We start from the raw sequence: 27,849 nt of genomic DNA on the forward strand, positions 1-27,849 counted from the left end.
GGGTTGGATTCCGCCTCCCCTTTCTTCCCCCGTCCATCGTGTTTGCGTGTTACTGTGGCCTTCCCTTTCAATTCCTCCTCCTCCTCTCTCTCTCTCTCCTACAGTCGTCACCTTCTTCCTGCCTTTCTTTGCTGCCTGTTGGCTTCAATTCCCTTCCATTCAACTGGGTCGTGGATATTTAATCGTCCTCTCTTTCCTTCTTCTTCTTCTGGACAACCCTCTTCAACCGGCTTTCCCCCTTTTTATTCCCCACTACCACTTTTAATTCATTCCCACAATGGCTCCCACCACTTTGGAACAGGAGAATCATGTGCGCGACGCTGAGTTCAACCGTGTCTTGCACGGAAAATCCGCCCAGTCGCAGGGTGGTATCGCTGCTATGCGTGGCAAGGATGCTGCTGCCCAGAAGGCCGCTGTCGACGAGTACTTCAAGCACTGGGATAACAAAGCCGCGGAGGACGAGACGGAGGAGATTCGCGCGGTAAGCACTGTGCAACCGGTGACCGTGACCGCTGACCCAAGCTAATCAATCGCAAACTCAGGCCCGCCGTGCGGAGTATGCGACCTTGACCAGACAGTACGTGGCCCCATTCCAGCTTCGCCTGCCATTGACCACCGACTGACCTGTCCTCGCAGCTACTACAACCTTGCCACCGATTTCTACGAGTATGGCTGGGGTTCGTCCTTCCACTTCTGCCGCTTTGCTCCTGGCGAGCCCTTCCGTCAGGCCATCGCTCGTCACGAACACTACCTGGCCCACACGATGGGCCTCAAGGCCAACATGAAGGTGCTCGATGTCGGCTGCGGCGTCGGCGGTCCCGCCCGCGAGATTGTCAAGTTCTCCGACGCCAACGTCACCGGTCTGAACAACAACGACTATCAGATTGAGCGCGCGACTCGCTACGCTGAGCGTGAGGGCTTGAGCCACAAGCTTAACTTCGTCAAGGGCGACTTCATGCAGATGAAGTTCGAGGACAACACGTTCGACGCCGTCTACGCCATTGAGGCCACCGTGCACGCTCCCGAGCTGGTGGGTGTCTACAAGGAGATCTTCCGCGTGCTGAAGCCCGGCGGTGTCTTCGGTGTGTACGAATGGCTGATGACTGACGCATACGACAACAACGACCCCGAGCACCGCAAGATCCGCCTCGGTATCGAGCAGGGTGACGGTATCTCCAACATGGTCAAGGTCTCCGAGGGTCTCCAGGCTATCAAGGACGCCGGCTTTGAACTCCTCCACAACGAAGACTTGGCCGACCGCCCTGACTCCATCCCCTGGTACTACCCTCTGGCCGGATCCTTCAAGCACATGGGCTCCATCTGGGACTTCTTCACCATTGCGCGCATGACCTGGTGGGGCCGTGGCCTGGCCCACCGCTTTGTGGGTGCCTTGGAGAAGGTCGGATTCGCCCCTGTGGGCTCCCAGAAGACCGCCGACAGCCTGGCTCTGGCCGGTGACTGCCTAGTGGCGGGTGGTGAGAAGAAGCTCTTCACTCCGATGTACCTGATGGTTGCTCGCAAGCCCGAGTAGACGGTCTCGGTTATGTGATATCACGTCTGTACAAAAATGTTTTGTGTTTTGACAGCATCCCACACGCGCATTCATAGACAGTGGCGGCGGTCTATGTTCTTTAATATCCGGGTGTTTTTCCATTTGTTCTCTTTCCTTCTCTGAGTGTTATATTACTGCATACCGCCGTGGGATGTTTGTTTTATGTCATGTCCGTTGGGGGCAGTGTACGTATCATTGCTGAGTATGTGCTCATGGATGATGATTTGGTTAGGTTATAGTTAATAGCGGTTACGACATTGTTTAGATTTGTAAGGTTTCTGAGCGTAGTGATCTCTTCACTTAACAATCTCAATCTCCAAGCTCTGGCCTGTAGTGTAAGGTGACCAATACTTCACGTTCCTCAAGCTATACCCCAGTCCATACAGTCTACACCAACCTCTCCAAATCAAATGCCACAACAACCACCTGTCTCCCCACCGCATCCCTCCTAAGCATCAACACCGACAAAATCCCGCCCGCTTCCAAAGCAGGCTCATCCACCAATGGCTCACCGTCAAATCCCATTCCACGCCAAACCACCTCCAGCCCACGCTCCCTCGCCCACCGCGCCACCACCACCTCCCCAGTTTGACTAACTGGCAAAACAAACCACACAGACCGACGATAAACAACAACCTTTCCCCGCGGCCCCAACTCCCCAGGCCCAACCCCCTCAAGCACAGAACTCTCCCACTCTTCATCCCGGCTTCCAGACCAGAAATAATAAACCCACTCGACCCCCTGACCCCGCGTATTCTCACGATTAAGAACATGCACCCCGCCCTCCGCGTCAACAAACTGCGCTTCTTGGTTCATAATTCCGCTACCGGGCGGGAGATCACGCACCCGTAGCTTGGGGTCTTGGGAGTTGAGGCTTTCCTCACCCTCATCCTGAACCCCATGCCCCTCCCTCGCCAGCCCCCCATTCCGGGACAGAGTATGTGGGTAGAAAGAACCAAAAGCAAGTACATCCCCTCTGCACCCCCTCCACTCCACCCCTACCCCGTCATCTCCCAGATTTCCCAGTACAGCAGAAACATAGTACAACCCCTCGTTATTCTCCGGTCCATTGGGCCCGGCCTGCGCCTTGTGGGCTGTCGAGTCTGGCGAGTTGGCACCGGGATACGGGAGGAAGAGACGGTTTGTCCAGGTGAGGTGGAGGCTGTTGCTGGGGACGTGGTAGGTGAGGCCGTTGGGGTAGGGGTTGTTGTTTTGGCCTTGTAGGTAGATTGCTTTGTTTTGGATTAGGCTTGGGCGTGAGCTGGGCGTGTGGGCTGGGGCTGGGGTGTAGGGGTGGAATTCCCCCGTCTTTCTTATCGTTTCCGCGGTCGTGGTGGTGGTTGTACCTGGGTTAGGGTTCGGATCAGGATTGGAGGTGGGGGCGGGGGTGTACAGGTAGAGCGCTTCCGAGCCGGCTCCTGCTCTGTTTTTTTTTTTTTTTTTTTTTTCTTTAGTACGAGTATCTGGTGGGGTGGTGTACGGAGGACAGGCTAGGGGGAACGTACCTCCCGATGCGGTACTCGAAGAACAAGTTATCTCCTGCTGGGACGAAGCGCGGGTAGGTTATTTCCTCCAGCGGGGTGCGTGGATCGCAGCCTGGGAGGTGCGATTGCACGGCCCCGAAAGCCGACGGCGTCCAGCTTGCGGCCCGTGTGTCGGAGGCTAGCCCTGGTCGCGAGATCCGGTAGTGCAGCGTGTCGCAGTGGTGGTCGAAGGCGAGGTGGATCGTGCCATCGCCTGCGCATATCCCTAGCGACACCGTGTTGTGGCCGTCGTCGGTGCGCTGCGCGTAGTCTGTGAATGTGAGCAGGTGCCATTCGCTGCCACTGAGGTTGCGGCGCGCGAGCGTGACGAAGCGTGTCGCTGGGTCCGGTGAAGCCGTGTAGAAGGCGGCGTATTGCGTGTTGGCGATGGTGGTGAGGGCGGATTGTTGGTAGGCGCAGGCGTTGAGTCGATGGGTGGTGTCGGGGTCGTGCGCGAGGGGCGTGATGGTTGGTGTCAGCATGGTGGTGGTGGTGGTGTTGCCCTGATGGATATAGTCTATAACTATTGATTAGTCGCAGTGGGAATATGCTGGTGTTGTTGGGTTTAAGTTGAAGGGATCAATGTCTTGGTCGGCTGTGCCCTAAGTCCAGTACCTTGCTGCCCACCTCAACCTATACACTCACCTTGGTGGTTTATGCAGACGTTCCTCAGCCTCAGCCACCTCTCGCTAGACAAGAACCCCGCGTTGCATCACTCTGCATCGACTGCAATTGTTGGTGGAAGAACTCGTGTGCCACGCCTTCTCAGCAATTTCTCGCGCTGCACTTCCCCGCACTTGAGTCGATCTTGGCCCAATCCATCCCCGAAACCCCTGCCCTTTCGTCAATTCTCCGCGCCACCTGCATATGGGATGATGTCTTCACGTCGATTTGCCCGAGTGAGCTACGAGTGTCAGGAAAAATAAATAACCGATGTCAGGTACGGAGTGTCCATTTAGGTGCAAAGCCCCTGGGTGCAAGGAAGCCTACGGTATCTGCACCGTCTGCAGCTCTACATCATTATGATTGGGAAGAAGTTGGAGCTACCCTCTATAACCAGCGTCGTGTTGGCTATAGCCGGCGTGGTCAATGGCTTGACTTTTGAGATCCCCTCCTCTGTGCCCGCAAATGCAAGTGCGCAGATTGATGCTGCGCCGGTGGGCTTGTCGTGAGTCTCTTAGTGACAAACCCCTGAGACAGAACTAAAAGCCTCAGGTTCGAATTCTTCGCCTTCCCGGAGTACTTTGAGCAACTGTCGTTGACCGATGGCTGTCTGGGTGTGCTGGGCGATGCACTGGGAACAAAGCCCCCGATTCGAATCGGAGGAACCACCCAGTGAGCTCCCTCTCTTGAATCTCTTTTCGTCCAGCTAAACAGCCAGGGACCGCGCAACCTACAATGCCTCCCTATCGTCTGCCGTCTTATATACAGTCGCCTCGCCTGACGACGCACCCGAGACCCTGACCTTCGGCAACTCGTTCATGGAGATAGCCGGCGCCTACGACGGCTCCGTGACCATCGGTACGAGCCCTCAACCCGACCTCAAACCAGCCCTAATACTAACTGCGTAGGCTTCAACCGCCGCCTCAGCAACCTCAACAACACCATCGCAGCAGCACAAGTCGCCACATCCACGATCAAAAACCTATACGCCATCGAGCTAGGCAACGAGCCAAACTGTACGCCTCCCGCACCCTGACCCCCAACAACTCTAACAAGCACAGTCTTCTCCTCAAGCGACCCAATCGCCAACGGCAAATCCTGGACCGCAGCCGCGGACGCCGTCTCGCAAGTCTCATGGCAGAAATCCGTTGGAGCCGCGCTGGACAAGACCTCGATCATCCAGGCCGGCGTATTCTTCGGACTGGGGTCCTACGAAGTGACGAACCTCGTCGACGACGAAGAAGACGCCGCCGCCACGCAATACGTGCGTTCCTTCTGCCACCACTACTACCCTTACTCTGCGTCGACGGCCGATCTAAACGGGCTGATGAGCCACGCGGACATCGTCGACGGCGTGACCGCGTTCCAGGCACAGGTCTCTGCCGCGCATGACCTCGACAAGGACTTCGTGATGGGCGAAACGAACTCAGGTGCGTTGCGCTCTGCTGCTCGGGCTTTTCGGCGGGATGGCTGACACGAAAGTAGCGACCGGAGGCGGTGGCGGCATCAGCCCTACTTTTGGCGCTGGGCTTTGGATTCTGGACTATATGATGCAGGCGGTTATCTTGGGCATCAAGGTGGGTTTTTTCGGATTGGGTGGGTGGATGATTCGTGACTAACCCGTCGGCAGCAACTGTACTTCCACCAAGGTACCATCGGCAACTGTGAGTCGATCCCACCCTACCGCAAAGAGGGTAGCTGACACATCCTCTCAGGTCCGTATTGCTGGTGGGACGAGACAGTCAACGCCCCGTTCTACGGCGCGTATACGGCGGCGCTGGCGCTCGGGGGCGCGGCGCAGGTCGCGCAGCTGGACAGCGGCGACACCCGGGTGGCTGCGTATGCCATCTATGATAGCGCCGGAGCGGCGACGCGGGTGCTGCTGTATAACTCGGAGTATTACACCTCGGGCACGCGGGGCAGCGTCAACATCACCCTGACCGGTCTGGCATCGACGGCGACCTCTGTCTCGGCTAAGCGGTTGACGGGCGATGCGGCGACCACGACGGTTGGGGCCGGGAGCATCACTGTTGGGGGACAGACGTTTGCCAACGGGACGTGTGCGTTGCAGGGCACGCAGGAGACTGAGACGGTAGGGGTTGTGGACGGGGAAGTGACATTCGCTGTGCAGGCCTCGGAAGCGGTGCTTGTTTATCTGTAGGGGTTCCAGGGAAGGAGAGAGGGGAATCAGATAAGATGCCAAGTGATACTCCCTTCCGGGTAATACTTTATACTTCCGATGCTCGGCAATACGGCACAAGCCGAGCCAAGATCTTTGCTTCATCAATAATCAACTCTTCTCGCGTCCCGCCGGAACCCGATCAGGCCGAGGTACCGGCCAATCATCAATTGTAAATCAGCTCAATCCGGAGTTAAGAAATTGATTCCTCGATAGGGAGAATAGCCCGACTGACGCAGCGGAGGGCGAAAATGATCCATGCTTGCTGCCAATCTACCATCCATAGGGTTAAAGGGTGGTCTGATCCTTGTGTTAGTTGTATTTTGTACCATCGATCCTCAATCTGCCTGTCAACTGTTCTTCCTCAGCCATCAGGATGAGTAGCACTGAGGTCTCCGTCGACAAGGCTGAGACGGGCGTCAAGCCCTCAGCGCAACCCGCCAGCGTCTCGTTTTTCGATCCTGCCTTATCGCAGGTCCGACGTCATGTTTTTCTGCAATGGGGGAAGACCGGTGAGCTGAAACGTACGCGTTCGTATGGAACCACAAGCTAACATTCTCAGTGTTAATCCTCTGTACCTTCATTCTGGGAATCCTGTCGCTTTTCTGGGCCGTGCAGTACAAGCTCGAGACGCGATTCCACAAACTAACTGTCTGGGTGGTCGACTTCGACGGGCAAGTCGAGCCCTATCGCAACACGGCCCCCGTCGTGGGCCCGGCCGTGGTCAATGTGATCGAGGACATCCAGCAGACCAACTCCGAAGCATTAGGGTACACGATCAAGGCGCCAGCCGACTTTAACAATGACCCTTGGGCGGTGCGCCAGAGCATCTACGATGAACACGCCTACGCCGCCATCATCATCAACGCCAACGCGACCGCCCTCCTCCGCAGCGCTGTGACAACGGGCAACACCTCGTACGACCCGCTGGGGGCTGCGGAATTCGTGATCATCAGCGCGCGCGACGAAGCGACATACTACAACTACATTTTGCCGCAATTCTGGAGCGTAGACCAAGCGGTGCGCAGCGCATTCGGGCCGCGCTGGATCCAGAACCTCACCAGCAGTTCCGCCAATCTCAACCTCAGCGCGGTCCCGGCACAAGCACTCAACCCAGCGATCGGGTTCACGCAAACGGACCTGCGCTTCTTCGGACCAGCGGTGATCTCACCAGCGACGAGCATCGGACTAATCTACCTGATCATCTTAGCATTCTTCAACACGCCATTCATGATGCCCGTGCATCTGCAGTTCATCAAGACGCCCGCGGATAAGCCGGCGCTGAAGATCCCGCAGTGGCTGCTGTGGCGCATCTGCTCGAACATCGGCACGTACTTCACGCTATCGCTCTTCTACAGCTTCGTGTCGCTGGCGTTCCAGATCCCCTTCTCCAACCCGCCCGCCTCGCCCGTGGAACCGGCCACAAACCCCAACGCCTACGGCCACGGCTCCTTCGTCGTCTACTGGATGCTGAACTGGGTCGGCATGTGCGCCCTCGGCTTCCCCTGCGAGAACATGGCCATGATCATCGGGTTCCCCTGGAGCGCGCTGTTCCTGATCTTCTGGGTGATCACCAATGTCGCGACGGGTTTTTATGCCATTGATTTGGCCCCTGGCTTCTTTCGCTGGGGCTATGTTTGGCCGTTGCATCGGAGTGAGTTCCCTTTCTTACCCTTGCGCTTGCTTTGCATTCCCCTTTCCTGTACCGCACCCCTCGCGACTATACATTTCAGTAATGATACTAATCCTCCGGGGACAATAGTCGTCGAAGCCCTCCGCACAATCCTCTTCGACACGCACTCCCGCATCGGTCTGGACTTCGGGGTCTTGTTCGTGTGGATCGCGGTGTCGATTGCGTTGTTCCCGTTTGCGGCGAAGTTTATGCAGTGGAAGCAGAAGAGAGGATGGGCTTGATACTTTCTCCACTTGGAACTTATCGTTAGAGACTATGGGGAGGGTTAGACTAGATTAGATTTCTTTTTTTCTCTTCATGGATAGAATCTGCATGGAAGTTTGTGTATGTACAGGATTTAATCAATTTCAAGTTTGGAAGTGTTGATGTGAGGGATGGTGACATAATCCGGTCCAATTCTTGATTTCGGTTGGGGGTTCTCCGGTCTGTATGCGATTGGGGGAATCTAGATTTGGGTAGGGGACATTCTTGGACGGGGTTGATACCATGGAACACTACTGCATAATAGAACCAATCTCCCAGGAAAGAGAATATTGATTGACTGGAGAAAAAGAATAACTCTTCACCAGAAGAGAGAGAGAGAGAGAGAGAGAAAAAAAGAATGTCCCGAGGGAGGTTCGAACTCCCGGCCTTGGGATCGCCCAGAAGTGATCTTCCGAGTCATACTGAAGTATGAGACCCACGTGATAACCAACTACACCATCGAGACGACTTGTTGTTGTCTGTTGATTCCGAAGGAATATGAGAAGCTACATAGAAATGGCTAAACCCGTAAACTGGGTTGAGCGGTCATGTAGGTTTGGGCGTTTGTACTACTCTGTACAGGTATCTCTCTCTTGGAACTGATGAAGTAATTGTCGCTTAGTATGCTTCTTTCTGTGGGCTTGGTCGATCGCAATAAAATTGTGCCTTTTCTTGTGGTTGTGGATATTGGAATCTTGGATGAAGCAAGAGAGTAGGATTATATATCCCTCGCACAGCATATTTCGTCCGAGTACGTTAAAGAAGAAGTCCGTACTTTTTTAGTAAATTGTTCGATCTCTATCTAGGTGCACTATATGATACGCAGATATTCAGAATCCCAGTTTAACAGCAACCATAGAGTCCCAAAACTGACTATTGCAACCCAAGAATTTGGGTCGATTGATGCCTCAATCCTCAGGCAGCCACAGCCGGCACAGATAGTGCCCTAAAGAATCACATCCGTGGCACCGGCCCTGTAACTTACTTACTGCCGGCAAGGAATAGCATAGCATCACTACTCAGCGAGTCACACAATACTCACACCATCAGTCACACAAGCACAAGCACAACCAAACCTGCCACATGGTCCCCGAACCACGTCCAGACCCCGACTCAGTCGGATTGAGTATAGGGTTCCCCGGAGAGCAGGGTCCGGGATTCGTGGCAGCTCAGCTGGCATTTGGTTGTATTGGGTTTGTGTCACAGAGGGGGAGGGTTGAAACATGCGTCAGGCTGGTCGGGATCGGGATTTGAATTGGCTGGAATGAGTATCGCTCCTTCTTTCGCGCAATCGAGCTGCAAATCACTACGGAGTTGAATCTGGCGGTAAGTGTATGTGAGGTGAATGGAATTACTGTCTTATCAGAGGAGACACAGCGCACTTGTATACTCCAGACCAGTCGGACTACAACACCATCCTACCGCCCAGGGGCAAACAGACACAGAAAAAATCATTCTTTCTACCAGATCTCGTGAACGACATCACCCTCTAGCATAGGATCCAGCCCAAGTCATATTATCACCCCTTCTCCCCGTTGACATCAGCCCCAACTAAAAGCCCCAACTAAAGGCCCCAGCATCACTGCTTCCGTATAACCGTAAACTCCCTCGTCGGCCACACAACCGTCCACAAAAACGTCGCCGCCTGCACCAGATCCACCACCGGCGCAAGTAGAACCGTTAACACCACATGAACCGGAACATCCAGCAACGCGGTGGTATGACAATCCAGATCCTCCATCAGACAAGCGACCACTCTCCCATGCAGCAGCACAGCCAGGTTGAACGTCGTCCAAGCAAAGAACCCATACGAAACGGAAATCATCCAGCCACCATAAATCATCGTCATCATTCTATAAGCAGCGTCAACGTCAGCCCAACTCCACCCAAGATCCAGTAAAAGAGGATAGGGGACATACAAAGTGAAATGCGCTACAAACTCCAACATATTAAACGCCACCATCACGCGCAGCGGCCAGCTGGGAATCATCAGCTCCCCGCTGTACCACCGTCGGCGCTGGCGAAGGAGGTCCGCGATGGTGGCGGGCGCCTGTTCGCGCGCGATCGCGTTCAGCCATCCGAATTTGAAGCCTTGCTTTGCGGCCTTTGCTCATAAAATGGGAGATGGTTAACTATGCGCTGTCTTTTTTGCTTGGGTTGCAAACGTGTGCTCCTGCATGTCGGAGAGTATACCCACGTAAAGACAGAAGAAAGAAGAAAGGAAAAACTGACATAAAACGCAAACCAATGATCCTCCGTCATGCAATCCGTATCCCATGTCACGGCGTTCTCGACCTGTCCATTCAACAACAAGAAACTGCCGCGCATGAACCCCAGCAACGGCTGCCCGAAGAACCGCACGGGAAGCTGGTATCTTCCGAAGTTCTCGGCAATGCGCAGGATCTCTGCGACGGTCGTGAAGGGGTTCTTCCAGTGGGAGGAGGCGTTGTAGTAGATTGTTCCCTTTGTTCAGACGGTTAGACCATTGGGAATGGGAGTCGGCCTGCGGTGAATCTGCGTACCATCCCGATATCATCTGACCCCCGCTCGATGAAATCCAGACACGCCTGCATAAGATAATCGTCGATCTCCGTCTCTTCGTCTAGATGGAGCACCCAGTCACGCTCAGTCAGATTACTGTGTCGGCGGTACCATTCCAGCACGCGAGCTTTGTGGGTAGCGCGTTCGGCTTGGAAGGAGGGTGGGACTTGTAGCTGTTCGACCCAGCTTGGGAGAAGGTCCCTGAAAGGGTTGTGAGCGGAGTCGACGACCACGACAAAAGTGATGCGGAAGGCTTGGCTGAGTGGTTTCCAGAGCTCGACTGTGTTGAGGACGGTCTGTTATTTTGACGGTTGTCAGTATATGTTGGTGGGATAGTAAGGAAGGGGCCGGCCACTTCCCTGGATGTTGGTCGCTTTGGTGACGAGGCAGACCCGGAAACTGCGAAAGGATCTCTGCTTGGGGGCGTTGGCGTATGAAAATGGTTGGACGGGGAGACACATTCCCCAAAGAATGTAGTATGGGGGAAATTGGGCGAGCAGAAATGGCCCGATGATGAGTGTGATGATGGTGCAATCGCGGGTCCAGAGCACACCCGGCTTCACAATAGCGTCGGGGACTCCGGCCCAGACCATGAGGCTGTAGACTGCTGCAGTGGACTTAGTGGGATAATTTAGAGGAAACTGGCTGGTCGTACTTAGAAATGACAGTAGGGCTGTCAGAGGGAAGATCGCCCAGTTGTAGTTCAGGATCTGAAACAGTTTCCGCGAGCGTCGGTCGAGCAATGGTTTCCTCTCGAGGTCGAGATCATCTTGAGGGCGCATATCTAGGAAGCTCTCAAAATGAACTAGAAAACATTAATGCAATTAGAAGTCAATGTTTCAGGTAAAATTGAAGACTGCCGCGCGTGCGAATCCGCAATCAACGAGGCTATTTGTTCGAGCTCGAGGCGATGAGCTTACAACCATTGTGATCCCGGATCTGAGCCATGTATCCCATATGTATGAAAGGCGCAGATTGTTCCTGATGAATGTAGAAACTTGACGAACCATGGCCTGCAGAAACCCCTGCGAGTCATCACATCGTCCCCGGCAAAAGCAACGAGACGCTGACTGTGACTGCATTAGCGAGAGCCACCGCTGACATTGTTTCGCCCACTGACTAGGCTCCAATCCCCTCTTTAAAACCAGTGTACTCACAGCAATGGCCACATGGCAATAATCATAGTCATGATTGCGATGGATCGGCAGACAAAACTTGTTCGCCGCCCTGCCAACCTGGCTAGTCAAACACAGCCGATTCGCGATGACCACAACCACGAAGTCAACCCTCCAGCCGAGAGCATAGCGGGTTAGCTATAGAAAGAGAGACAGTCGTACAATATAAGATCAATGCGAAGGCGCGCCTCGTGTTCAGCGTGAGTTCTTGATTCACCTGCAGTGTGACAGCGGCCACGCAAGACTCAAGCTGAGAAAAATACCAAATCAAAATATGGCCGTCCCACCGAGTGAGGTAACCAGAAGTTTGTGCAACAGGTTGACTGTAATATCTTGGGAACATCTATTCCAGCTGCAGTGCGACGCTACCTGTAATCGAGGCATCGGTGCCTGTTCATACAAACACAGGTTGGGGAGTCAGAATCATACTTCTCCAGAGAAAGGAACAATCCGAGTCCGGAGATGTTTGTGCACCGCCGGCTTTTGGACCATTGTGTTGCCCTTCGTGATGATAACCAGTAGGTGTCGATTGTTTTGTCAATCCTTAGCAATGAGACAAACAGGGTGAACAAATGGCTTATATATTTGGCCTTCCTGAGTGAGACCAGGTGATCTAGCCACGCAGCTCCAAGAACCCTGCTCGGTGCCACCGCCTGCATGATTTTATACATTCTAATCCACACCAGGCATGCGATGTAAGCAGAATACACGCCAACTTAGCTAGATCATCCAACAGACTATGTATGCCGGTGTGGCCACCCAGCGCCCACAGGATTCATCGCTGTTCAATTCGGTCTCGTCCAGGTCATGACTCACTACTGTCAGGTCTTGAATATCAGTCCAGAACCCCAATGGATCGACCAAAATCAAGACGAGGCCGATCCAAGTTGTCACGAGGACCGCTGCAGTGACTATTTTAATGACGCATATGACGCGAATTACCTTAGCGAGTGCTCTTTCTGTCCGCCGTCTATGGGCATGAGCATTGCATCTAGCACCACAACAGCCTCTTTCTCGTCTATGAAATAACAAAAACCATTCCGCTGCTGACTCTATGTACGGCCCCTCCCCACCACCCACAATCCCCTTCGAGACCGCTGAACACTCACTGTAGTTTATTTGTATCAATAGCCGCCATCGCGATCGTGTTTTTAGTGATACTGCATTCACTACAACTGGATATTCTTGTATTATTCATACAGCTAGTCCGCTAGATCCGCCTGTCACCACTACTGGCATATAAGCCTGGAACTAGAATATTATGAACGGTTTCCCCGCGCTCAAGTTCCCACATTATGCAGCAATATCATTCCTCCGGCCTTATGATAGAGGAACCCTGCATACTTGAGACTCAGCGAGTCGATTTAATCGTGATGCCGGCAACTGCAACCAGCGATGCTTCTTCCGAGAGAATCAAAGACTCCTAAATATGCCCCAGGATATAAGTCACGTTCAATGCGGCTTTATACAAGTATATACACATACACACGCAAAGAGATTCAGAGGAGCCCAGTATCAAGCTAAGCCTTACTCAGGTAGCTCGTACCCACAGACCTAATACCCCTGGCTCTATTATCAACGGCCGCGTCATCCGCCTCCTGAGCAACCCCGTCGACTGAATGGGTGAGCTTGATGTACCCCTCGTCATCCAGATCCTGTAGAGATCTCTTGAGCCATATCCGACAGGTAACAGGTGGCTCCTGCGAAACAATTTCGAGCCTGTCGCTAAGGGCCTGGTGGAGAACTGGGACCATTACGGCGATTTTGAGCCCCACGATCAAGGTGATGGATTTCGGCACGCCCGTCGTGGCGGGGTGTTGTATTGCCATCGATGTCCGGTGTCGATTTTCTTGATCAGATGATATAAGCGGCCTTGTGAGGGCCCGGACTCAAGATAGAGGCTTCAATGGAATCGACGCTCTGCGCCGAGGTCGGATAGAAGGATGTAGAGGCTGCTCGATTCGAGTAGATGAGGTCATCTGGCATGGTGGCGTTTTTTTTTTTGAGGGACTGGCACGCAATCTGGGTAGGGTAGTGAATAGCAAATTCGTGAGGTATAGGGTTTTGTTAATGATTAATTATTCTTTTCCTGGGGAGTATTAACAAGGTGGATTCGCTCATAGGTGGCTAGGCCGTCTATTCCATCTTATCGCGCGGGTATGGAAGGAGGGGCAAGTACCTCGCAACGGACGAGGTGCACTGACAAGCCTCATCGTTGTATCGCTAATCGCCTCATCTACCAGGTTTCGCATGTGTGGCCATCTGATACTATGCATGGGCCTCCCTGCATGGAGTGAAGCGTGCATAGCCCTAGGCCAGATTTAGTATGTCATAACTAACGGGGCGGCTGTTGCAAAAGGCTATGCGAGAACTTGATGAACAGCCCAGAGCAGCTGTTCATGCTGAAACAGAAAGATGACTGGTGGTGTTGGCGGGTAGTCGAAGCACCTGAATCACCTGCTTTTATGGGGAAGTTGTACATGGAACGTTGATAACTGGTCGAGCGAGAGGATAGGTCTTCATCACCCTGCAGCGACCACGTGATTCTGGGATGCAACACCTGACTTGACCACAGCATTTCAGGTTGCTCCTTTGTTACTCTTCCATCTACCTCAACCATCCCTTCGCACAGTTCAGCAATATATCTCCAATTATCCATTGGCATAGAATTGCCAATGGTTGCTGAGCTCCGCTGCAATAACTTATAGCTAATTCCAATGGCTTGTGCGCTAGCTAGTCTATCGAACATGGCAAACGTTCAGGCGGCACTGGAGATGATAAACACGGCAGACCTGTCATCAACAGAACACTTGCTGCTGAGGAATCTCGTTAATTCTGCAGTCTATCCCGAGGACACTGCACGACTTATCACTTCGACGATTGAGACATCGAACTGCAGCGTCGAGACGTCTCTACGCGAAGTCAAGCGGCAATGGAGGAAACTGGCCAGCCGATGTTAGACCGATCTCCCTGCTTGAGAGTATGTGGCTAATGTGCTCAAGTAATGGCCTCTGACAAGATACCACAAGCCCTTCAAGATCTAGCTTTCGAGAGAGATGGGCGTGATTTTACAATGAGGCGAGGGCCAAGTCACGTACCGGGGTCGAAAATAGAGCCAGCATTTATAGTCCCGCCTTCCATGATCCATGACCTCGAGTCAGTGGAACAAGTGAGCTGCTACCAGCCCGCTGGTGTATCTCCCGCTAACACGCAAAAAGGGTGCTTTGCTCCGGTTACTAAGGGCTTTCCTATCCGATGAGCATGTTAACTACCTGAAGAAACTGCTTACCCTGGAACCACAAGATACGGCAACACGTCTCAGAAACATAGTTCTCCTGCCACCCAGTATACATGCAGCTTTTCGAGCTGGACACGTAGACATCAGAACAAGGAATGATTTGGACGGGGGGCCGCCACCGGGTTGTGTGGACGAAACGCTTCTGAAATGCCGGGTAATACTCGAACACCGCCCAAGACTATGGATTCCAAGAACATACTAACACCGGACTCACAGTATGCGATGCGCACACAGTATCCTGAGGAGGTATCAGGGTTGTTTCTGGGGGACGGGACCCCGTTCCGAAGAGGGCTTGTGCACTTCGACCTGTCAACTGCGGACCCCGAGCGTCTGCCATTGCCCAGCAGTTTGTTGATAGATGTTCATTTCCGATTCGCAGCGGCATTGCATTTGTTCTATATTGAGGATAAAGCAGCCCGTGGGTGGTCGTCAGCATCACTTTGTGGGTTTGAGTCTTTCTTTGATTTTTGTTACCTCTTGCGTTCCGCTTTTATTGTGTTTTTTAGCCACAGTGCACCGCTGACTACTTTTTTCAGCTTTGTCTCTTCCCTCCTTCGTCAGGCGCAGCCTTACCTGGCTATGGCTTACATTACCAGAATGTCTCCGCGTAGCATGCTATCTGCTTCTAAACCGAATCGGACGAAAACTCTATCCTCTCGACGCCAGTGTATGGGCCCAGCGATTACCGTTTGGTCTGTACATGAAGCAGTGCATTCGGGCTCCTCAAAACGAACCCAACGTACTGCGACTGATCGAGCGTCAAACATCAATCCCCGCACCACGCCTCATCGACACCTGGGAGCGCGATGGTACGACCTATATTCTCATGACTCGTATCCCCGGTGACCCCATCGAAGACGTGCAGCACCTGCTGTCCTATTCCGAGCGCCGAGAGATCGCGGACGACATTGCCAGATACGTGGCGCAGCTGCGCCAGATTCCAAACAACACTCCATACCTCATCTGCGACTCGCTGGGCGGTCCGATCGTCGACCATCGCATCCCCAGCGGCACGGGCGGACCCTGGCACACGGAGGCCGAGTTCTACGAGCATCTGACCAGCCACTACGGCCCCATGGCGAAGGTCGCGGAGTTGAAGAAGCTGGGCATCCGCGAGCACGAGCACTTCTACTTCACACACTCGGATCTGCACCCGAGTAACCTGCTCGTCGAGCGCGGGCGCCTGACCGGGATCGTGGACTGGGAGTCGGCCGGGTTCCGCCCGGAGTACTGGGAGTTCACCAAGGCGATGTATGGGGCCGTGTGCGGCGGGGGTCCGGTGATGGACTCGATCTTCTGGCGTGCGTTTGGGAGGAAGTATGAGCGGGAGCTGGAAGTGGAGAGGCAGTTGTGGTATATCACGCCCTTTGGGTCGTGAAAAACTTGTTTCTGCCTCACTTGTCGATTTGCACTCTGGCCCTCCCTCAGTCTCTGGCCGGTCATTCCTACCCCCTCATGTCTTTGAACGAATCCTCTAAGAGAAACAAAAGGAACATACAACAACAGCATAAGTATGGCTGTAGTCACCAAGCGCCCATGGAGGCGATGTCGCTTTGTCTTAAAAGTATGAGTTGCCATACGTCGTCGTCATACAGATGTCGCAGATTGAACGGGCAATTAACGGGCGCAACTTCTATGATGAATCGGTCACCTCTGATACAAGAGACACGGCTTTCGGAATAAATATCTGGTAACTCTTCCCGTCATGTATAGCATGCCGCTTCATGCCTCGCTTACTCGCCACGTACTCTGAGGGTTGGCGAAGGCCAGATATAAGCATGTATTTGATCTACAATGCGGCACCTAGGGTCAAGGATATTCACCAGCATTGGAGTGGGGCCCAGGTTGTACTTCGTGGCTGGGAGATAGGAATTGAAGAGCTTTACAAACAGTATAAAGAGCTCCGATTGGTCCATCTACATGCATATCAGGTAGTTTATTCTTTTGAATATGGGAGAGCACAAATTGGCCAGGTACTTACTGATCTCTTACACCTAGGGTCTCGAGAGCGGAAAACAAACTCAAAGAATGATGGATGGCTTCAGAAGTAGGGTGACCAAACTAACAGATAACAGAGTACAAGTGATCACAGGTTTCCATAAAAGGAGACGGGTTATCCACACACGAGACGACGATGAGTTGCACCATTCTACCATTATCAGTGACGCTGCAGACGAAAAGCAGTACAAGTGGCTTACTAGCATCGAGGAGTTCCGGGATGCGATGCTCAGGATGCACGAGGCTTTGAAGGTGAAACAGCCCCAGAAAATCAAAGTATGTTTAACTTCCCTCCTTTGGTCGCATCTAGCATTCCATTCATCACTCACCGACATCGGTCAACTTCTCTCAGGTCACCCCCATAGATGACGGGCTAGACTACAGCGATTTCGAAATGGGTTCACACACCAAAGTGCGAGGAATCAGCTACTATCTACCCAGCGGGCCCCGTGGGAAGACCGAACACCCATGGCACTAATCAACCCACGCTCATGGAACGGCAATGGCCAATATGATTCTGCGTATCCACCCCTGGATCCATCTGCTCGTCCTTGGGATCGAGGATGGCATCTCGTACGCGAAGCCAAACACTCCTTCGCGGACCATCAATCCGAACAGCGTAGCCCACGCCGTCGAGGTCGCGATCATCCATAAAGTCGATATTATTTCCAAGTCGTGGACATGCGCAGGAGCATGAACAAGCTGCGCAGCTCGAACCGCGGCCTACGGATTGACCAGGGGCTCAAGAAGCCAATGGACGAGCCAGGTATGACGCGCCTAGAGAAAGCGATTGCTCGCGCGGCGAGGGACAAAGGGATCCCGATGGTGTGTTGGGCGGCCGACGATATCGAAATCCTCGCCATGGACACCTTGCCTTACGGTGCGGCCCGAGAACAGGTCTTCCGCATTGGCGCCTTGGACTCGCGACTGCAGCGAGACCCCCCGGCCGAGGACAAGCACGCCATCTCTTCCTGCCGCAGACCACAGTCGAGCAAACCGCCCCCAAATTGACCAAGAACGTTTGTTCGTAAGATGATGATCATTCCCCTTCTATTTGGGTGTATATATATAATTCTTATCTGCTCAACTGTACTGAACCACACGCCAGAAGATTAAAAGGTATGTGGTTGCCGTCAGCAAATCCCTTCTGTTGTACAGGGGTGTCCAGGCAGTCGGCTAGTCCGCGATGCTCGTCTTTCACCACGGTACTTTAGCACCAAGACAGAAAAACTCGGGGACAACCGAAAGACCGTAGTAGATTGTAAGTTAGGGTGACCAGGGGGTTCAACTGACTGCAGGTCGGGCGGGGCTTCCCCTCATTTTGCCCTGCACTCTGACTGTAGCTTTGATTACCCGTTGCCGTCACGCAGTATGACCCCTGTCGGTGCAGAGATGGCTGAAAAGTCACGAGCGGGGCAATTGCCCTGTAGTAAAGATTTGCTCGCTAACTAATGAATAAGACTGGTGCTTACGAGCCGCTCTTGAACATTCATTGACTCTACAACCATAACCTCAATCACTCGTTGGAGCAGGAACGATACAGTCCATGACAGAAAAGACATCCAGAATGGCGCATCAGGAGAGAATTCACCCAAATGACTATGTCGCTGAGCCATTGCTCGCAGAGGAAGAAAGAGCCCGGACTCCTCTGCCTCAGGTGTCATTCGAAAAGACCCTCATTCGAGCGCCGAAAAGAAGCTTCATGAGGAGATTTGGCCCTTGGCTCATCCATCTCTGCATTCTACTGAGTTACACACTTGTCACGATGGCAATTGTACACCGTGCCTTCAACACTGGACCGTCAAACAAGGATAGGAACGAGGAGAATCTTCCAGCGCTTCCCTGTAGGTCGTTCTTCCATCTGCTCTCTATCTCCTCCACTCCTCCATCTACCTCCTCCTCTGCCTTCTCTTCTTGTTCAACTGATCACCTGCAAGTACCAGATAGAGAAGGTCTACAATGGGAATACCGACGATTCCCCACAAACATCGACGACAACCCGCTGGCAGGGCCCCCGCGGCCCGAGTTGGAGCGTGCCTGGCATGATCTTCTTCAGCGTGAGTCAATCAACCATCACTTCCATAAATCCGCCCCTCGACCCCGACTATCGCCCTCTCCTCCGGCTTATCACGCGTGCCAAACTAACTAATAATCCCAGACGACAACATCCACGTGCCAATCAGCTACCTGAAAGAGAAAAACCTAAGCACGGTGTACACGAAGGACCACACCGAGGGCATCATATCGTTGAGTGTCTTCCACTCACTGCACTGCCTGGTTCGTCCCCTTTCCTTCTCTTCATAAGCACATACTGGCATGACACCTCCCCAAGACAGCCCTCCCTCAATCCTTGCTAAAAACAATTACCCCCCAACCCCTCCAACCCCCTAATCCCTCCAACTACCAATAAACCCGCCCACTAACAACCCAGAAAAAAATAAAACACATGCTCCACAAAGAAACCTACTACGCGCACCACGACAAGACCGCCATGACACGGGAGTGGAAACACGCCGACCACTGCGTGGAATACATCCGGGAGAGCCTGATGTGCCAGCCGGACCTGTCGCTGGTGACCTTCCGATGGATCAACGACACGGCGCAGCACCCTTCCGCCCCGGGGGCGTTCTACCCGACCAATTTCGATGTCGATGTTCATCGGTGTGCGGACTGGGGGGCTCTTGATCGGTGGGCGGGGCGGCGGGTGTTTGATTTGGCGAGGGTGGAGTTGTTGGATCGGCCTTACTTAGGATATTAGTTTCCAAGTTTTCTTCTGGGGGAGGGGGGATGGTGGGGAGTGTATTTCATACGTATAGTTCAGCAGCTACACCCGGTTGTAAACAAAGAGTACGTGAAGGTATTGCAGTAAGAAGGTACAGTACAGTACAGTCCAGCTGGACACGAAGTAATCTAAATAACCCTCCTAAACCTAACCCCAATCTTCCAAATCCGCGTAACAGCCATAGCAACGACCGAAGCCGACAGCAAAGCACCGCACCAAACGATCAGCCCGACCCAGCACCGATGACCATCCCAAGAATTCAAGAGCGCCCCGGCGATAGGCGTGCTCACGAGCACGCCGCAGCCCACGACCGCGAGGGTCATACCCAGCCGGGTCCCGATCTTACTACGGTCCGCCGAGAGACTGACAACGCCAGCGGCGGGAAGACCCATGAAGGCGCCAGACGCGAAGCCGTACAGCACGCAGTAGACGATCAGGCCGGGCGCGGTGTGGATCGCTATTAGCGCGAAAGTCATGACGGCGCCTACGAGCGCGACGATCGTCTGTACGTTGATCGAGCCGATGCGGTCGGCGTAGTATCCTGGGATCAGTCGGCCGGGTAGCGAGCTTGCATTCATGATTACGAGGATGTACGTTGCGATGGTGTGGGATACGCTCGTCTCTTGGATGGCGTATAACTGGATGTAGTAGAGGATGATGTAGAAGCCCATAAAGCCGAAGATTAGGCCCGTGTTCAGGAGGAGGTATGGGATGTCGCGGAAGGCTGTCCGGTCGATCAGGCTCCATTGTGTGGTTGGTGGCGCTCGCGGGCGCATCACGCTTAGAGGGATGAGCATGGTTGCCAAGACGATGAAGGCGATTATTCGCGTCGCCCAGCCGAAGCCGATGTGCGGTTGCAGTTGGGTGAAGATGAGAGGGTAGATGACGCCGCCTATGTTTTGGGTTTAGAAACTCTGCATGGATGGCTTTGAAGGGCAGACGGTACATACCTAAGGCAGTGCCCGCTGACGACGCGCCCATCGCCAGCGCAGTACTGGCGTGGAAGTATTGCGAGACGATCGTCGGGGCCGGCACGTACAGACACCCGAAGCCCAGGCCCATGGTCAGCGCCTGTGCCAGAAACACCTGCCAGTAGGCATTGCAGAGGCTCGTCATGAACATGCCCAGCACGGTGAGCAAGGACCCCAGGCCCAGCAAGGACCGCACATAGCCTGCGTCGACAATTGGCCCCACGATCGCCGAGACGATGAACATGAGGAAGGCTTGGGTCGAACCAATCCAGGAGATGTCGGAGGAGGATTTCGACGCGAGGAGATCCAGCTCATAGAAGGTCTGGAAGACCCCGAAGGCGTTCATGAGGCCCCTTGAGATTGGTGGATCGATCAGGATGAGAGGCTCGGAATGGTGGGAATCCGGGGTAAGCTTACCATGTATTGAGATTCAGACAGAACGCACCCAGAACTTGCAGCCATGCAAACCAGTCTTCGGTGGGGGTGGAGGAGAACGATGAGGAGTCCTCAATATCTTGTCGAGGTCCATTTTTCTCCCGGTGCTGGTTTCCCTCGGATGAGACAGTCATTTGCGCCATGAATTGCCAGAGGCTAATGTGTAACGAGAGGACTTTTCCTTGTGCTGAGCTGGAGGTGAGATAATTCTGACCTCAGATTGAGGAAGAGGGGTAAATGAGCCTTTCTCAACAGAAAGTGTGCATGTGTCTGACCTCAAGCAGGCAATCAGGCTTTGACAGGTTAGAGATTGATGTTGCCTAGCGTGGTGAGAGGCTGATCATCTCCAGGTCCAGCCAATGTCCGAGATAAGAGTAGACTGGCCAAGCGATGAAATGCTTGTTCTGACGGCAGACTAGAGTCTGACAGCAGAGCCAGCCTTGTGCGATATGCAGGGTCTTTGAACCTATCGGAGGATAAAGCAAGGTTAAGCTCAGCCGGAAGGAATTCCGTCAATTCCCATCAAATGAACCGGGGAAGGATTCAAGGATTAAGTCAAGTTCACTGGCACTGGACTACGTAACCAGATATGTTCTAGCGTCTGACACTCATTCCCCAATCTCTTTGTTTGTAAGGAGGGACTATTTAGGCCCCCAAGAGCTCTCGGCCCTAGGAAACAAAGAGACTAAACGGTTACACAGCGGCCGGACACATGCAGAGACGAAATCCAACGGTAATGTCTGGCTGATAAGAATAAGATTGTCAAGTGCGAGGGGATGTTACTTACAAAAGTACCAGTGAATGTGATACCAGGTACCCATGACATGACTTCAAGATCCAAATTCAGTTGCCTTTTCAGGTAGTCCACTTGAACACCACATACCTCTGAGACCTATTTTAGGATATTTCTGAGCTGAGAGAGTTCCCAATCCTGACACGAAGTACTCCATAAACCCACTGCTTTTCTCCTCCTTCTAATCACAACCAAGTCAACCATGGCTTCAACAAACTCACCAATCGCGAACGAGGAGCCCCTCACTCTCATATCCAAACTTCAACCCCTCACAACCAAACTCAGCAACCCAGATGATGTCGACGCCCGCAAAGAGGCCCTGCAGCTCAGTAAAGCGCTCACCGTGCAACTAGAACAGCCGGAGAACATCGCCGTGGACATGGCCTTCGCGGTACGTGCCTGCTATCAAGTTCTGATATTCCCCCACAGTTCGCCAGCTTACCCAACTCCAAAACAACAGCCCATGATCGCAACCAGCGCGCGCATCGCCGTGGACCTGAATCTCTTCGCGCACATCGCCCAGGCGAAAGAGCCCATCACCGCCGCGAAACTAGCCGCGTTATCCGGTGCAGAGGAACTGTTGATCGGTCAGTCAGCACCCCATGCCCTACATCCATCAACCTATCCCAAAAACCTACGCAGTACTCAACCAAACCCACCTGGCAGCAAACTAACCATCTCAAAATCTAGTCCGCGTCCTCCGCCTCCTCTCCGCGGTGCACTTCATCCACGAAACCGCCCCCCAAACCTGGACCGCAACGCGGATCACACACGCCATGGCCACAGACGAAATTGCAGCGGGCCACCGAATGGTCTCGCGACTGATCGTGCCGGCAATGCAGAGCGCGCCCGCCTACTTCCAGAAGCGCGGGTACACGTGCCCCTTCGACCCGACCGACGGGCTGATGCAGTATGCCTTCCGCAGCAAGCAGACGACCTTCGAGCGGATTGCGGCTGACGCTGCGCTCCTGCGCGACTTCAACACTTTCATGGGGAATACGATGGGCGCCAGGAAGTACTGGGTGGATTGGTATCCTGTTCAGGAACGGATACTCGATGGTTTTGTGGAGGAGGGCAGCAAGGGCAAGGCGTTGCTGGTGGATGTGGGCGCGGGGAAGGGGCATGATTTGCTGGCTTTTAGGGAGAAGTTCCCCCAGGTTGGTGGACGGCTGGTGCTCGAGGATTTGCCGGCGGTTGTTGATGGGTTGAGGGGGTTGGAGGGGGGTGTCAATGCGGGCATTGAGATGGTTCCTTATGATTTCTTCACCGAGCAGCCGGTTGTTGGTATGGTTTCTTTTTCCCCTTGGATCTATCTGAGAGGGATATATTGGGGCTCGACTAACTGTGAGCGTATAGGCGCCCGAGTCTACTTCTACCACCATATCCTCCACGACTGGTCGGATCCGTACTGCCTGAAAATCCTGAAACATGTTTCCGCGGCGATGACCCCGGGTTTCTCGAAGCTGCTCGTGCATGAGATCATTGTGCACGACCAGAAGGCGGCGCAGTTCCAGGCCCAGTTCGATATGACCATGATGGCGTTCAACTCCGGGATTGAGCGCACCCGGCAGCAGTGGGAGACTCTGTTGGAGGCGGCGGGGTTGACGGTGGTGGGGGTTTGGGATCCGGTCGATGAGGGCGGCGATGGGCTCGTGGAGGCTATGAAGCTTTGAGTTTTTGTTTCCTATGGTTTAAGAATACGGTAGACCTCTTTGCTTGTAAAGCGTTCGATCTCAATATCCCGGTCCTCTCTATCAGTCAACAGGAAGTTACTACTAACTAATTGGAGAAAATTCAATCAACAGCCCACAAAACCCTCCCATCAGGACAAAACTTAAACCGATCTATCATCCGCCCAGGAACCTCATCATGATGTTTAAAGCAAGCAGTCCGCTCGCGCGCCCAACGCTCCATCAGCGCCCAATCCCTACACATACGGACCTGGCCCGCACCCGTCCCAGGCGGGTGACCTGGTTTCTGAGGCCCTGCGTACCGGGGAGTATCGTCCGCGTTACAGATCACGTCCTGCCGCAGCTGGTCAAGGCAGTGCAGGACATGGCTGAAGGCGATGCGTTGCGGGAGGCCCTGATCGGCGGTCCAGGCGTAGCGGAAGAGGGTTCTCTATAGCCATAAGCAACCTTGCTCAGTCATTTCAATTAGAAAATGAAAAAACCCTTCTTCCATCCGGGCTTTTTGCTGAACTTGGAGATAATCACCAAACAATGCAGATTATGATATCCCTGCAGCAGATAAACTCCCTTAGACTTGTCCCACGGAAACGAAATCGCCTCCGGGAGATTCTTCTCCGCTATGAAGTTGCTGTCTAGCGCTACCACGCCCGGGTCGCCGCTGAGTTCTTCCCAAAGGTGCGCGACTGCGCTTACGTTGTCGCTTATGTATGCGCTGGTTTCCTCGATGGGGAGGGGGAGGGTGCGGTGGAGGTTGGCTTTGTTGGTGTCGGTTTCTTTTCTTTTTTGCTTGGTTCTCGGGTACAGGGCAGGTGAGAGATGGGTTACGCACCGTAGTAGGAACCTCCTTCGCTTCTTGTTGGTGGCGTCTTTGTGCTTCTGAGCCAGTGGATGAGGAAAAAGAGGTTTGAGCAGGAGAGGAGGATGACTGCTATCGAGAGGGTGGTTAGGAGGATGGTTCTTGGGTTTGGTGCATGGCTGATTCTGGATGCTGGGGGTTCCAGGTGGTCTGGCTTAGTCTCGTTCTCATTCTCAGCGTCATCGTCATCGGTTGAGTTGCGTTGGAGTAGATGGTACTCTTTTTTGTTTGGAGACATGATGAGTGCAGTGTAATGCAGTGTTTACACTGGGAGTGGGTTTATGCTATCGCATCAGGGTGGGAGTTGGCGGGGTTAAGTAGGGGAGATAGAGAGCTATTCCGATAACTGTAGAAAAATAACCGATACCAAAACGTATTTTAATAATTCTAAGCACATAGCATGAATTTTCCAGGCCACCTGTCTCGACTACAAACTCAGTCTACTACCCACTACATACATACTGTGAAGTCCCACTCCACCCCCTGTCCACCCAGCCTCAAAAACACTCTATCCAGCACCCATCAATTCACGCGGCATCCACCCAAGATTGATCAATCTTGGCGGGGTAAGCAACCGCTTCATCAGCGTCTGCCGCAGATTCTACAGTCGTCAGAACACCAACAAACAGCGATAAAGTCCCCGACTATAATGCCTAGAAAACAAATTCAATTCCAAAAGTAAGACTCACGAGTACGGACACTGAGTGCATGGTCTAAGTCGCATGTTCAGATCCAATCAGTAACAGATTTCCACGCCACAATACTTCACGGGTGTTTGGATGGGAACATACGTGCAACTAGAGGCACCGCGCTGACTGCAGCAGCCAGAATCAGGAGCAGGTCGAGTCTCATTTTCGCTTCTTCTTGAAACCGAGATTTTTACGAAACAGCTTGTGGGAAGAGCGGTGGGAGGGCGAAATGAATTGCTTGTAGCACAAAGGAAAGCAGTGCAAGACAGCTTCATTCTTATACACTACACTCTCGATTTGCAGCGCGGAATAAAACCGCTCATTTCTCATCCACTCTCTGCTAATGCATCTCGAGGTGAGCCCGGCTTGCTGCACGTAATTCACATGGCCCGCAAAGCCAAGTGTTGGATGTTACACCTACGAGAGGGGAGGGGGATTTCGAGGCTGAGGGGTCGGAGGATAGACAGTCTGGGCAGATCTGCTTAATGCGTCATCATATTGCATACTGCATGGCTAGTGCGTCTGGGGAAATGGTCTATCTCCACAAGGCAGACAACAGACGCACATTAGTACATGCAGAGACGGATTAGCAATCTGCGTTACCCGGGAACTCTGGGCCTCAGCTTAGGAATCTGCGATTTGCTGCAATGCTTGTCTGTCTCAGCTATTGGTGCCATGGCGGACCTCCGCCCGTGCAGATTCTCGTCTAAATGCCCCAGGATACTACAGCGTAGCAAGTGAATTCCCACCCTCCTCCCCGCACGGATAATCGGAAGTGGAAATTACAGTGCATTACCTTAGTATTAGGGTTGGCGGTCGTACTACTACCCTCCTATCGAGTATATTGAACCCCGCCCCTTCCCTCTTCCAATCGGCTCAAATAAGAAGACACCACGGACATCGATTGACATCAACCAGCTCAACCAGTGACTGCGTATTGTTGTGCAGGACAAGCAGCCTTGGTGTCTGCGTTTGCTTACTGTTGCATCGACTTAGGGGCCAAAAGCCTGTGATGTCTGCCTTCGAGCAGTCAGCCTCCTATCCCTCATACTCGGTAGACGTCGTTGTCTTGTCGCTCCGCTAAACAATTTTGTTGCCGACTCTTCCCGGCGTAAGCATAGTGATGGATGTGCTGAGCCTGAGTGTCGCACAAGACCAACATGGATGTCCGATGATCACGCTTGCTTCAAGCGTCCGTCGACTGCAAGACCTGGCCGCACATGTCGCTCCTAAACGTAACTGACTTTCTCTCCATGCACCCAGTCTTTCATGTCAAAAACTCTGAACCGGTGAATGAACAGTTCTGGCTTACCTCCAGATCGCGGGAACCACCATATATCGGCCATGTCGGAGCCCGAATATCTAGGCAACATTGTCTTGATTCTCGCATGGCTGTTTGCCAGCATTGCCACCCTCGTCGTTGCGACCAGGTATTATGTCCGCCTTCAGATCGTCAAGCGGTATACACTCGACGATGCACTGATCTTACTTGCACTGGTGAGTCAATGGCATGCCCTGTATGCAGATCCAATTCTGATGCCAACGACTGAGTGCCCTCTCCCAGGCACTAGCAATCGGCAATTCCGTCTTCCTGACCATCGCCACCCACTGGGGCCTGGGAACGCATATGGCGGCCCTCTCCCACGAGAGGATCATGTACTCAGTGAAATGGGTGTACTTGTGTGAATTCTTCTCGATCCTGTCGCCGGGCATCGGTCGGATCGCGTATGCGTCCTTGTTGATGAGCCTGGTGCCGCCCGTGCGGTGGCGTACACGGTTACTGTGGAGCATCATTTGGATCCAGTTCGCGGTGGACATCGCGACGATCGCGGTCAGCTTCTCGCAGTGTAGCCCGATGAGGAAGTTCTGGGATAGTCGAGTGCCCGGGAGCTGTTGGCCTGCCACCGTGCAGCGGGACATGGGGTATTTTCAGGGCTGTATGTACCCTCTTCATACCTGCACCATCATTATGTCATTTGCAGCATACTGACTCGCGAGAGCCGGAAAGCCGTCTGCTCCGCCGTTGACCTCGTCCTCGCTGCCTTCCCCGCTAGCATGTTCTGGGGCCTGAACATGGAGAAGAAGAGGAAGATCTCGCTCTCCTGCCTGATGGGCTTGGGTGTTTTGTGAGTTGCTACAAGCCTCATGCTAACCATTTCACCCACTTCAGACCGATAGGTATAGGATATACAGATAGACTGACAACAGCACTCAAGTGCAATGATCGCCTCGATCGTCAAAACCGTCCAACTGAGAGCCATCACATCGCAAGCCGATCTAACGTACGCCATGGCGCATCTCGCCATCTGGTGGACCCTGGAGGCCTATTTCGTGCTGATCGCAACCTCCATCCCGACACTGAGGCCGATCGTCACGCGAACAACCCGCCACAGCAGGAGTGTCTCGTCGAAGAAGCCGTCCCGGCTAAATAGTTTGCGCTGTCGCCTGTCGAGTCATGGGTATAATCTTCGCAGTGATAGCCTGGATGGCCCTGGTCAGCTGTTGGGACATTTTGCTGCCAGCGGTGGTGGGCAGGAGAGTCCGTGTATTGTCGGCGGGGAGGCACATCCGTTGAAGGAGGGTGGTCACGGGGCGGTTCGTCAGGGGAGATGGCGGGAAGGGGGGATTGAGAAAACTACGACGATTGGGGTTGTGTATGGAAGAGCGTCGGATGTGTAGCCTCCGCTGCGCCTGAAGTGTGGCTCTTATGGTTGGTGTTTGGTCGTGTAATCATAAAATCTGCGTTATGGTGGATGTAAAGCGAGGG

The 27,849-nt window shown here is 53.5% G+C and overlaps 14 protein-coding genes and 1 non-coding gene across 15 annotated transcripts; 9 read left to right on the top strand and 6 right to left on the bottom strand.

Moving 5' to 3' along the window:
- Positions 1-39: 39 nt before the first annotated feature.
- erg6 (sterol 24-C-methyltransferase) lies at positions 40-1,808 on the top strand. Its single transcript, XM_025693813.1, has 3 exons — positions 40-481; positions 543-577; positions 637-1,808. Exons 1-3 carry the CDS (start codon positions 278-280, stop codon positions 1,529-1,531), a joined length of 1,134 nt encoding a protein of 377 aa, XP_025550972.1. The 5' UTR covers positions 40-277; the 3' UTR covers positions 1,532-1,808.
- A 103-nt stretch (positions 1,809-1,911) lies between these two features.
- Positions 1,912-3,831, bottom strand: BO97DRAFT_443543 (uncharacterized protein). The gene is made up of 3 exons (XM_025698374.1): positions 3,721-3,831; positions 3,058-3,592; positions 1,912-2,975 (listed from the first exon to the last, which is right to left on the bottom strand). The coding sequence occupies exons 2-3, from the start codon at positions 3,555-3,557 to the stop codon at positions 1,940-1,942; spliced, it is 1,536 nt and encodes a 511-aa protein (XP_025550973.1). The 5' UTR covers positions 3,558-3,592; positions 3,721-3,831; the 3' UTR covers positions 1,912-1,939.
- A 266-nt stretch (positions 3,832-4,097) lies between these two features.
- BO97DRAFT_391254 (glycosyl hydrolase family 79 C-terminal domain-containing protein) lies at positions 4,098-5,918 on the top strand (the record flags this gene model as incomplete). Its single annotated transcript, XM_025693814.1, has 8 exons — positions 4,098-4,243; positions 4,291-4,410; positions 4,457-4,596; positions 4,647-4,754; positions 4,800-5,168; positions 5,224-5,315; positions 5,369-5,402; positions 5,454-5,918. 8 exons carry the CDS (start codon positions 4,098-4,100, stop codon positions 5,897-5,899), a joined length of 1,455 nt encoding a protein of 484 aa, XP_025550974.1. The 3' UTR covers positions 5,900-5,918.
- Positions 5,919-6,253: 335 nt separating this feature from the next.
- BO97DRAFT_443545 (SNG1 family protein) lies at positions 6,254-7,980 on the top strand. Its single transcript, XM_025698375.1, has 3 exons — positions 6,254-6,429; positions 6,480-7,571; positions 7,680-7,980. The coding sequence occupies exons 1-3, from the start codon at positions 6,294-6,296 to the stop codon at positions 7,829-7,831; spliced, it is 1,380 nt and encodes a 459-aa protein (XP_025550975.1). The 5' UTR covers positions 6,254-6,293; the 3' UTR covers positions 7,832-7,980.
- A 232-nt stretch (positions 7,981-8,212) lies between these two features.
- BO97DRAFT_t159 lies at positions 8,213-8,319 on the bottom strand. The gene has a single exon. It is a non-coding gene; the product is annotated as a tRNA-Met (tRNA).
- A 1,113-nt stretch (positions 8,320-9,432) lies between these two features.
- BO97DRAFT_453431 (glycosyltransferase family 2 protein) lies at positions 9,433-11,176 on the bottom strand (the record flags this gene model as incomplete). The annotated part of the gene is made up of 5 exons (XM_025699070.1): positions 9,433-9,733; positions 9,800-9,957; positions 10,086-10,316; positions 10,376-10,674; positions 10,750-11,176. 5 exons carry the CDS (start codon positions 11,174-11,176, stop codon positions 9,433-9,435), a joined length of 1,416 nt encoding a protein of 471 aa, XP_025550976.1.
- A 1,823-nt stretch (positions 11,177-12,999) lies between these two features.
- Positions 13,000-13,542, bottom strand: BO97DRAFT_86861 (uncharacterized protein). Its single transcript, XM_025701108.1, has one exon. It carries the CDS (start codon positions 13,396-13,398, stop codon positions 13,090-13,092), a length of 309 nt encoding a protein of 102 aa, XP_025550977.1. The 5' UTR covers positions 13,399-13,542; the 3' UTR covers positions 13,000-13,089.
- Positions 13,543-14,297: 755 nt separating this feature from the next.
- Positions 14,298-16,647, top strand: BO97DRAFT_391260 (kinase-like protein). Its single transcript, XM_025693815.1, has 5 exons — positions 14,298-14,524; positions 14,572-14,738; positions 14,788-15,021; positions 15,084-15,309; positions 15,404-16,647. Exons 1-5 carry the CDS (start codon positions 14,317-14,319, stop codon positions 16,243-16,245), a joined length of 1,677 nt encoding a protein of 558 aa, XP_025550978.1. The 5' UTR covers positions 14,298-14,316; the 3' UTR covers positions 16,246-16,647.
- An 80-nt stretch (positions 16,648-16,727) lies between these two features.
- Positions 16,728-17,478, top strand: BO97DRAFT_443547 (uncharacterized protein). Its single transcript, XM_025698376.1, has 3 exons — positions 16,728-16,798; positions 16,866-17,141; positions 17,218-17,478. The coding sequence occupies exons 2-3, from the start codon at positions 16,896-16,898 to the stop codon at positions 17,341-17,343; spliced, it is 372 nt and encodes a 123-aa protein (XP_025550979.1). The 5' UTR covers positions 16,728-16,798; positions 16,866-16,895; the 3' UTR covers positions 17,344-17,478.
- BO97DRAFT_453449 (uncharacterized protein) lies at positions 17,215-18,340 on the top strand. The gene is made up of 2 exons (XM_025699071.1): positions 17,215-17,984; positions 18,326-18,340. Exon 1 carries the CDS (start codon positions 17,547-17,549, stop codon positions 17,874-17,876), a length of 330 nt encoding a protein of 109 aa, XP_025550980.1. The 5' UTR covers positions 17,215-17,546; the 3' UTR covers positions 17,877-17,984; positions 18,326-18,340.
- A 290-nt stretch (positions 18,341-18,630) lies between these two features.
- BO97DRAFT_425126 (oxidase ustYa family protein) lies at positions 18,631-19,623 on the top strand (the record flags this gene model as incomplete). Its single annotated transcript, XM_025697045.1, has 4 exons — positions 18,631-18,709; positions 18,809-18,922; positions 19,024-19,142; positions 19,297-19,623. 4 exons carry the CDS (start codon positions 18,631-18,633, stop codon positions 19,621-19,623), a joined length of 639 nt encoding a protein of 212 aa, XP_025550981.1.
- A 152-nt stretch (positions 19,624-19,775) lies between these two features.
- BO97DRAFT_453452 (monocarboxylate permease-like protein) lies at positions 19,776-21,187 on the bottom strand (the record flags this gene model as incomplete). The annotated part of the gene is made up of 3 exons (XM_025699072.1): positions 19,776-20,539; positions 20,598-20,971; positions 21,036-21,187. 3 exons carry the CDS (start codon positions 21,185-21,187, stop codon positions 19,776-19,778), a joined length of 1,290 nt encoding a protein of 429 aa, XP_025550982.1.
- Positions 21,188-22,048: 861 nt separating this feature from the next.
- Positions 22,049-23,519, top strand: BO97DRAFT_346374 (putative O-methyltransferase; the record flags this gene model as incomplete). The annotated part of the gene is made up of 4 exons (XM_025691806.1): positions 22,049-22,237; positions 22,307-22,433; positions 22,537-23,130; positions 23,203-23,519. 4 exons carry the CDS (start codon positions 22,049-22,051, stop codon positions 23,517-23,519), a joined length of 1,227 nt encoding a protein of 408 aa, XP_025550983.1.
- A 121-nt stretch (positions 23,520-23,640) lies between these two features.
- BO97DRAFT_425129 (uncharacterized protein) lies at positions 23,641-24,631 on the bottom strand (the record flags this gene model as incomplete). The annotated part of the gene is made up of 3 exons (XM_025697046.1): positions 23,641-23,967; positions 24,063-24,292; positions 24,367-24,631. The coding sequence occupies 3 exons, from the start codon at positions 24,629-24,631 to the stop codon at positions 23,641-23,643; spliced, it is 822 nt and encodes a 273-aa protein (XP_025550984.1).
- Positions 24,632-26,375: 1,744 nt separating this feature from the next.
- BO97DRAFT_453454 (uncharacterized protein) lies at positions 26,376-27,761 on the top strand (the record flags this gene model as incomplete). Its single annotated transcript, XM_025699073.1, has 4 exons — positions 26,376-26,579; positions 26,647-27,019; positions 27,091-27,208; positions 27,299-27,761. 4 exons carry the CDS (start codon positions 26,376-26,378, stop codon positions 27,759-27,761), a joined length of 1,158 nt encoding a protein of 385 aa, XP_025550985.1.
- Between the last annotated feature and the right edge of the window lie 88 nt (positions 27,762-27,849).

The sequence above is a fragment of the Aspergillus homomorphus genome (assembly GCF_003184865.1).
Source record: "Aspergillus homomorphus CBS 101889 unplaced genomic scaffold BO97scaffold_20, whole genome shotgun sequence".
Taxonomy (NCBI): Eukaryota; Fungi; Ascomycota; class Eurotiomycetes; order Eurotiales; family Aspergillaceae; genus Aspergillus; species Aspergillus homomorphus.

Bases quoted from the DNA above. Each gene is read 5' to 3' on its own strand.
- erg6 (XM_025693813.1), top strand. From the start codon at position 278: ATGGCTCCCACCACTTTGGAACAGGAGAATCATGTGCGCGACGCTGAG. The intron at 482-542 runs GTAAGCACTGTG...TCGCAAACTCAG, and splicing joins AGACGGAGGAGATTCGCGCG to GCCCGCCGTGCGGAGTATGC. The intron at 578-636 runs GTACGTGGCCCC...CTGTCCTCGCAG, and splicing joins TATGCGACCTTGACCAGACA to CTACTACAACCTTGCCACCG.
- BO97DRAFT_453449 (XM_025699071.1), top strand. From the start codon at position 17,547: ATGCGCAGGAGCATGAACAAGCTGCGCAGCTCGAACCGCGGCCTACGG.
- BO97DRAFT_86861 (XM_025701108.1), bottom strand. From the start codon at position 13,398: ATGGCAATACAACACCCCGCCACGACGGGCGTGCCGAAATCCATCACC.
- BO97DRAFT_443547 (XM_025698376.1), top strand. From the start codon at position 16,896: ATGATGGATGGCTTCAGAAGTAGGGTGACCAAACTAACAGATAACAGA. The intron at 17,142-17,217 runs GTATGTTTAACT...AACTTCTCTCAG, and splicing joins AACAGCCCCAGAAAATCAAA to GTCACCCCCATAGATGACGG.
- BO97DRAFT_443543 (XM_025698374.1), bottom strand. From the start codon at position 3,557: ATGCTGACACCAACCATCACGCCCCTCGCGCACGACCCCGACACCACC. The intron at 2,976-3,057 runs GTACGTTCCCCC...AAAAAAAAACAG, and splicing joins TTCGAGTACCGCATCGGGAG to AGCAGGAGCCGGCTCGGAAG.
- BO97DRAFT_443545 (XM_025698375.1), top strand. From the start codon at position 6,294: ATGAGTAGCACTGAGGTCTCCGTCGACAAGGCTGAGACGGGCGTCAAG. The intron at 6,430-6,479 runs GTGAGCTGAAAC...TAACATTCTCAG, and splicing joins TCTGCAATGGGGGAAGACCG to TGTTAATCCTCTGTACCTTC. The intron at 7,572-7,679 runs GTGAGTTCCCTT...CGGGGACAATAG, and splicing joins TGTTTGGCCGTTGCATCGGA to TCGTCGAAGCCCTCCGCACA.
- BO97DRAFT_391260 (XM_025693815.1), top strand. From the start codon at position 14,317: ATGGCAAACGTTCAGGCGGCACTGGAGATGATAAACACGGCAGACCTG. The intron at 15,022-15,083 runs GTAATACTCGAA...CCGGACTCACAG, and splicing joins AAACGCTTCTGAAATGCCGG to TATGCGATGCGCACACAGTA. The intron at 15,310-15,403 runs GTGGGTTTGAGT...TACTTTTTTCAG, and splicing joins GTGGTCGTCAGCATCACTTT to CTTTGTCTCTTCCCTCCTTC.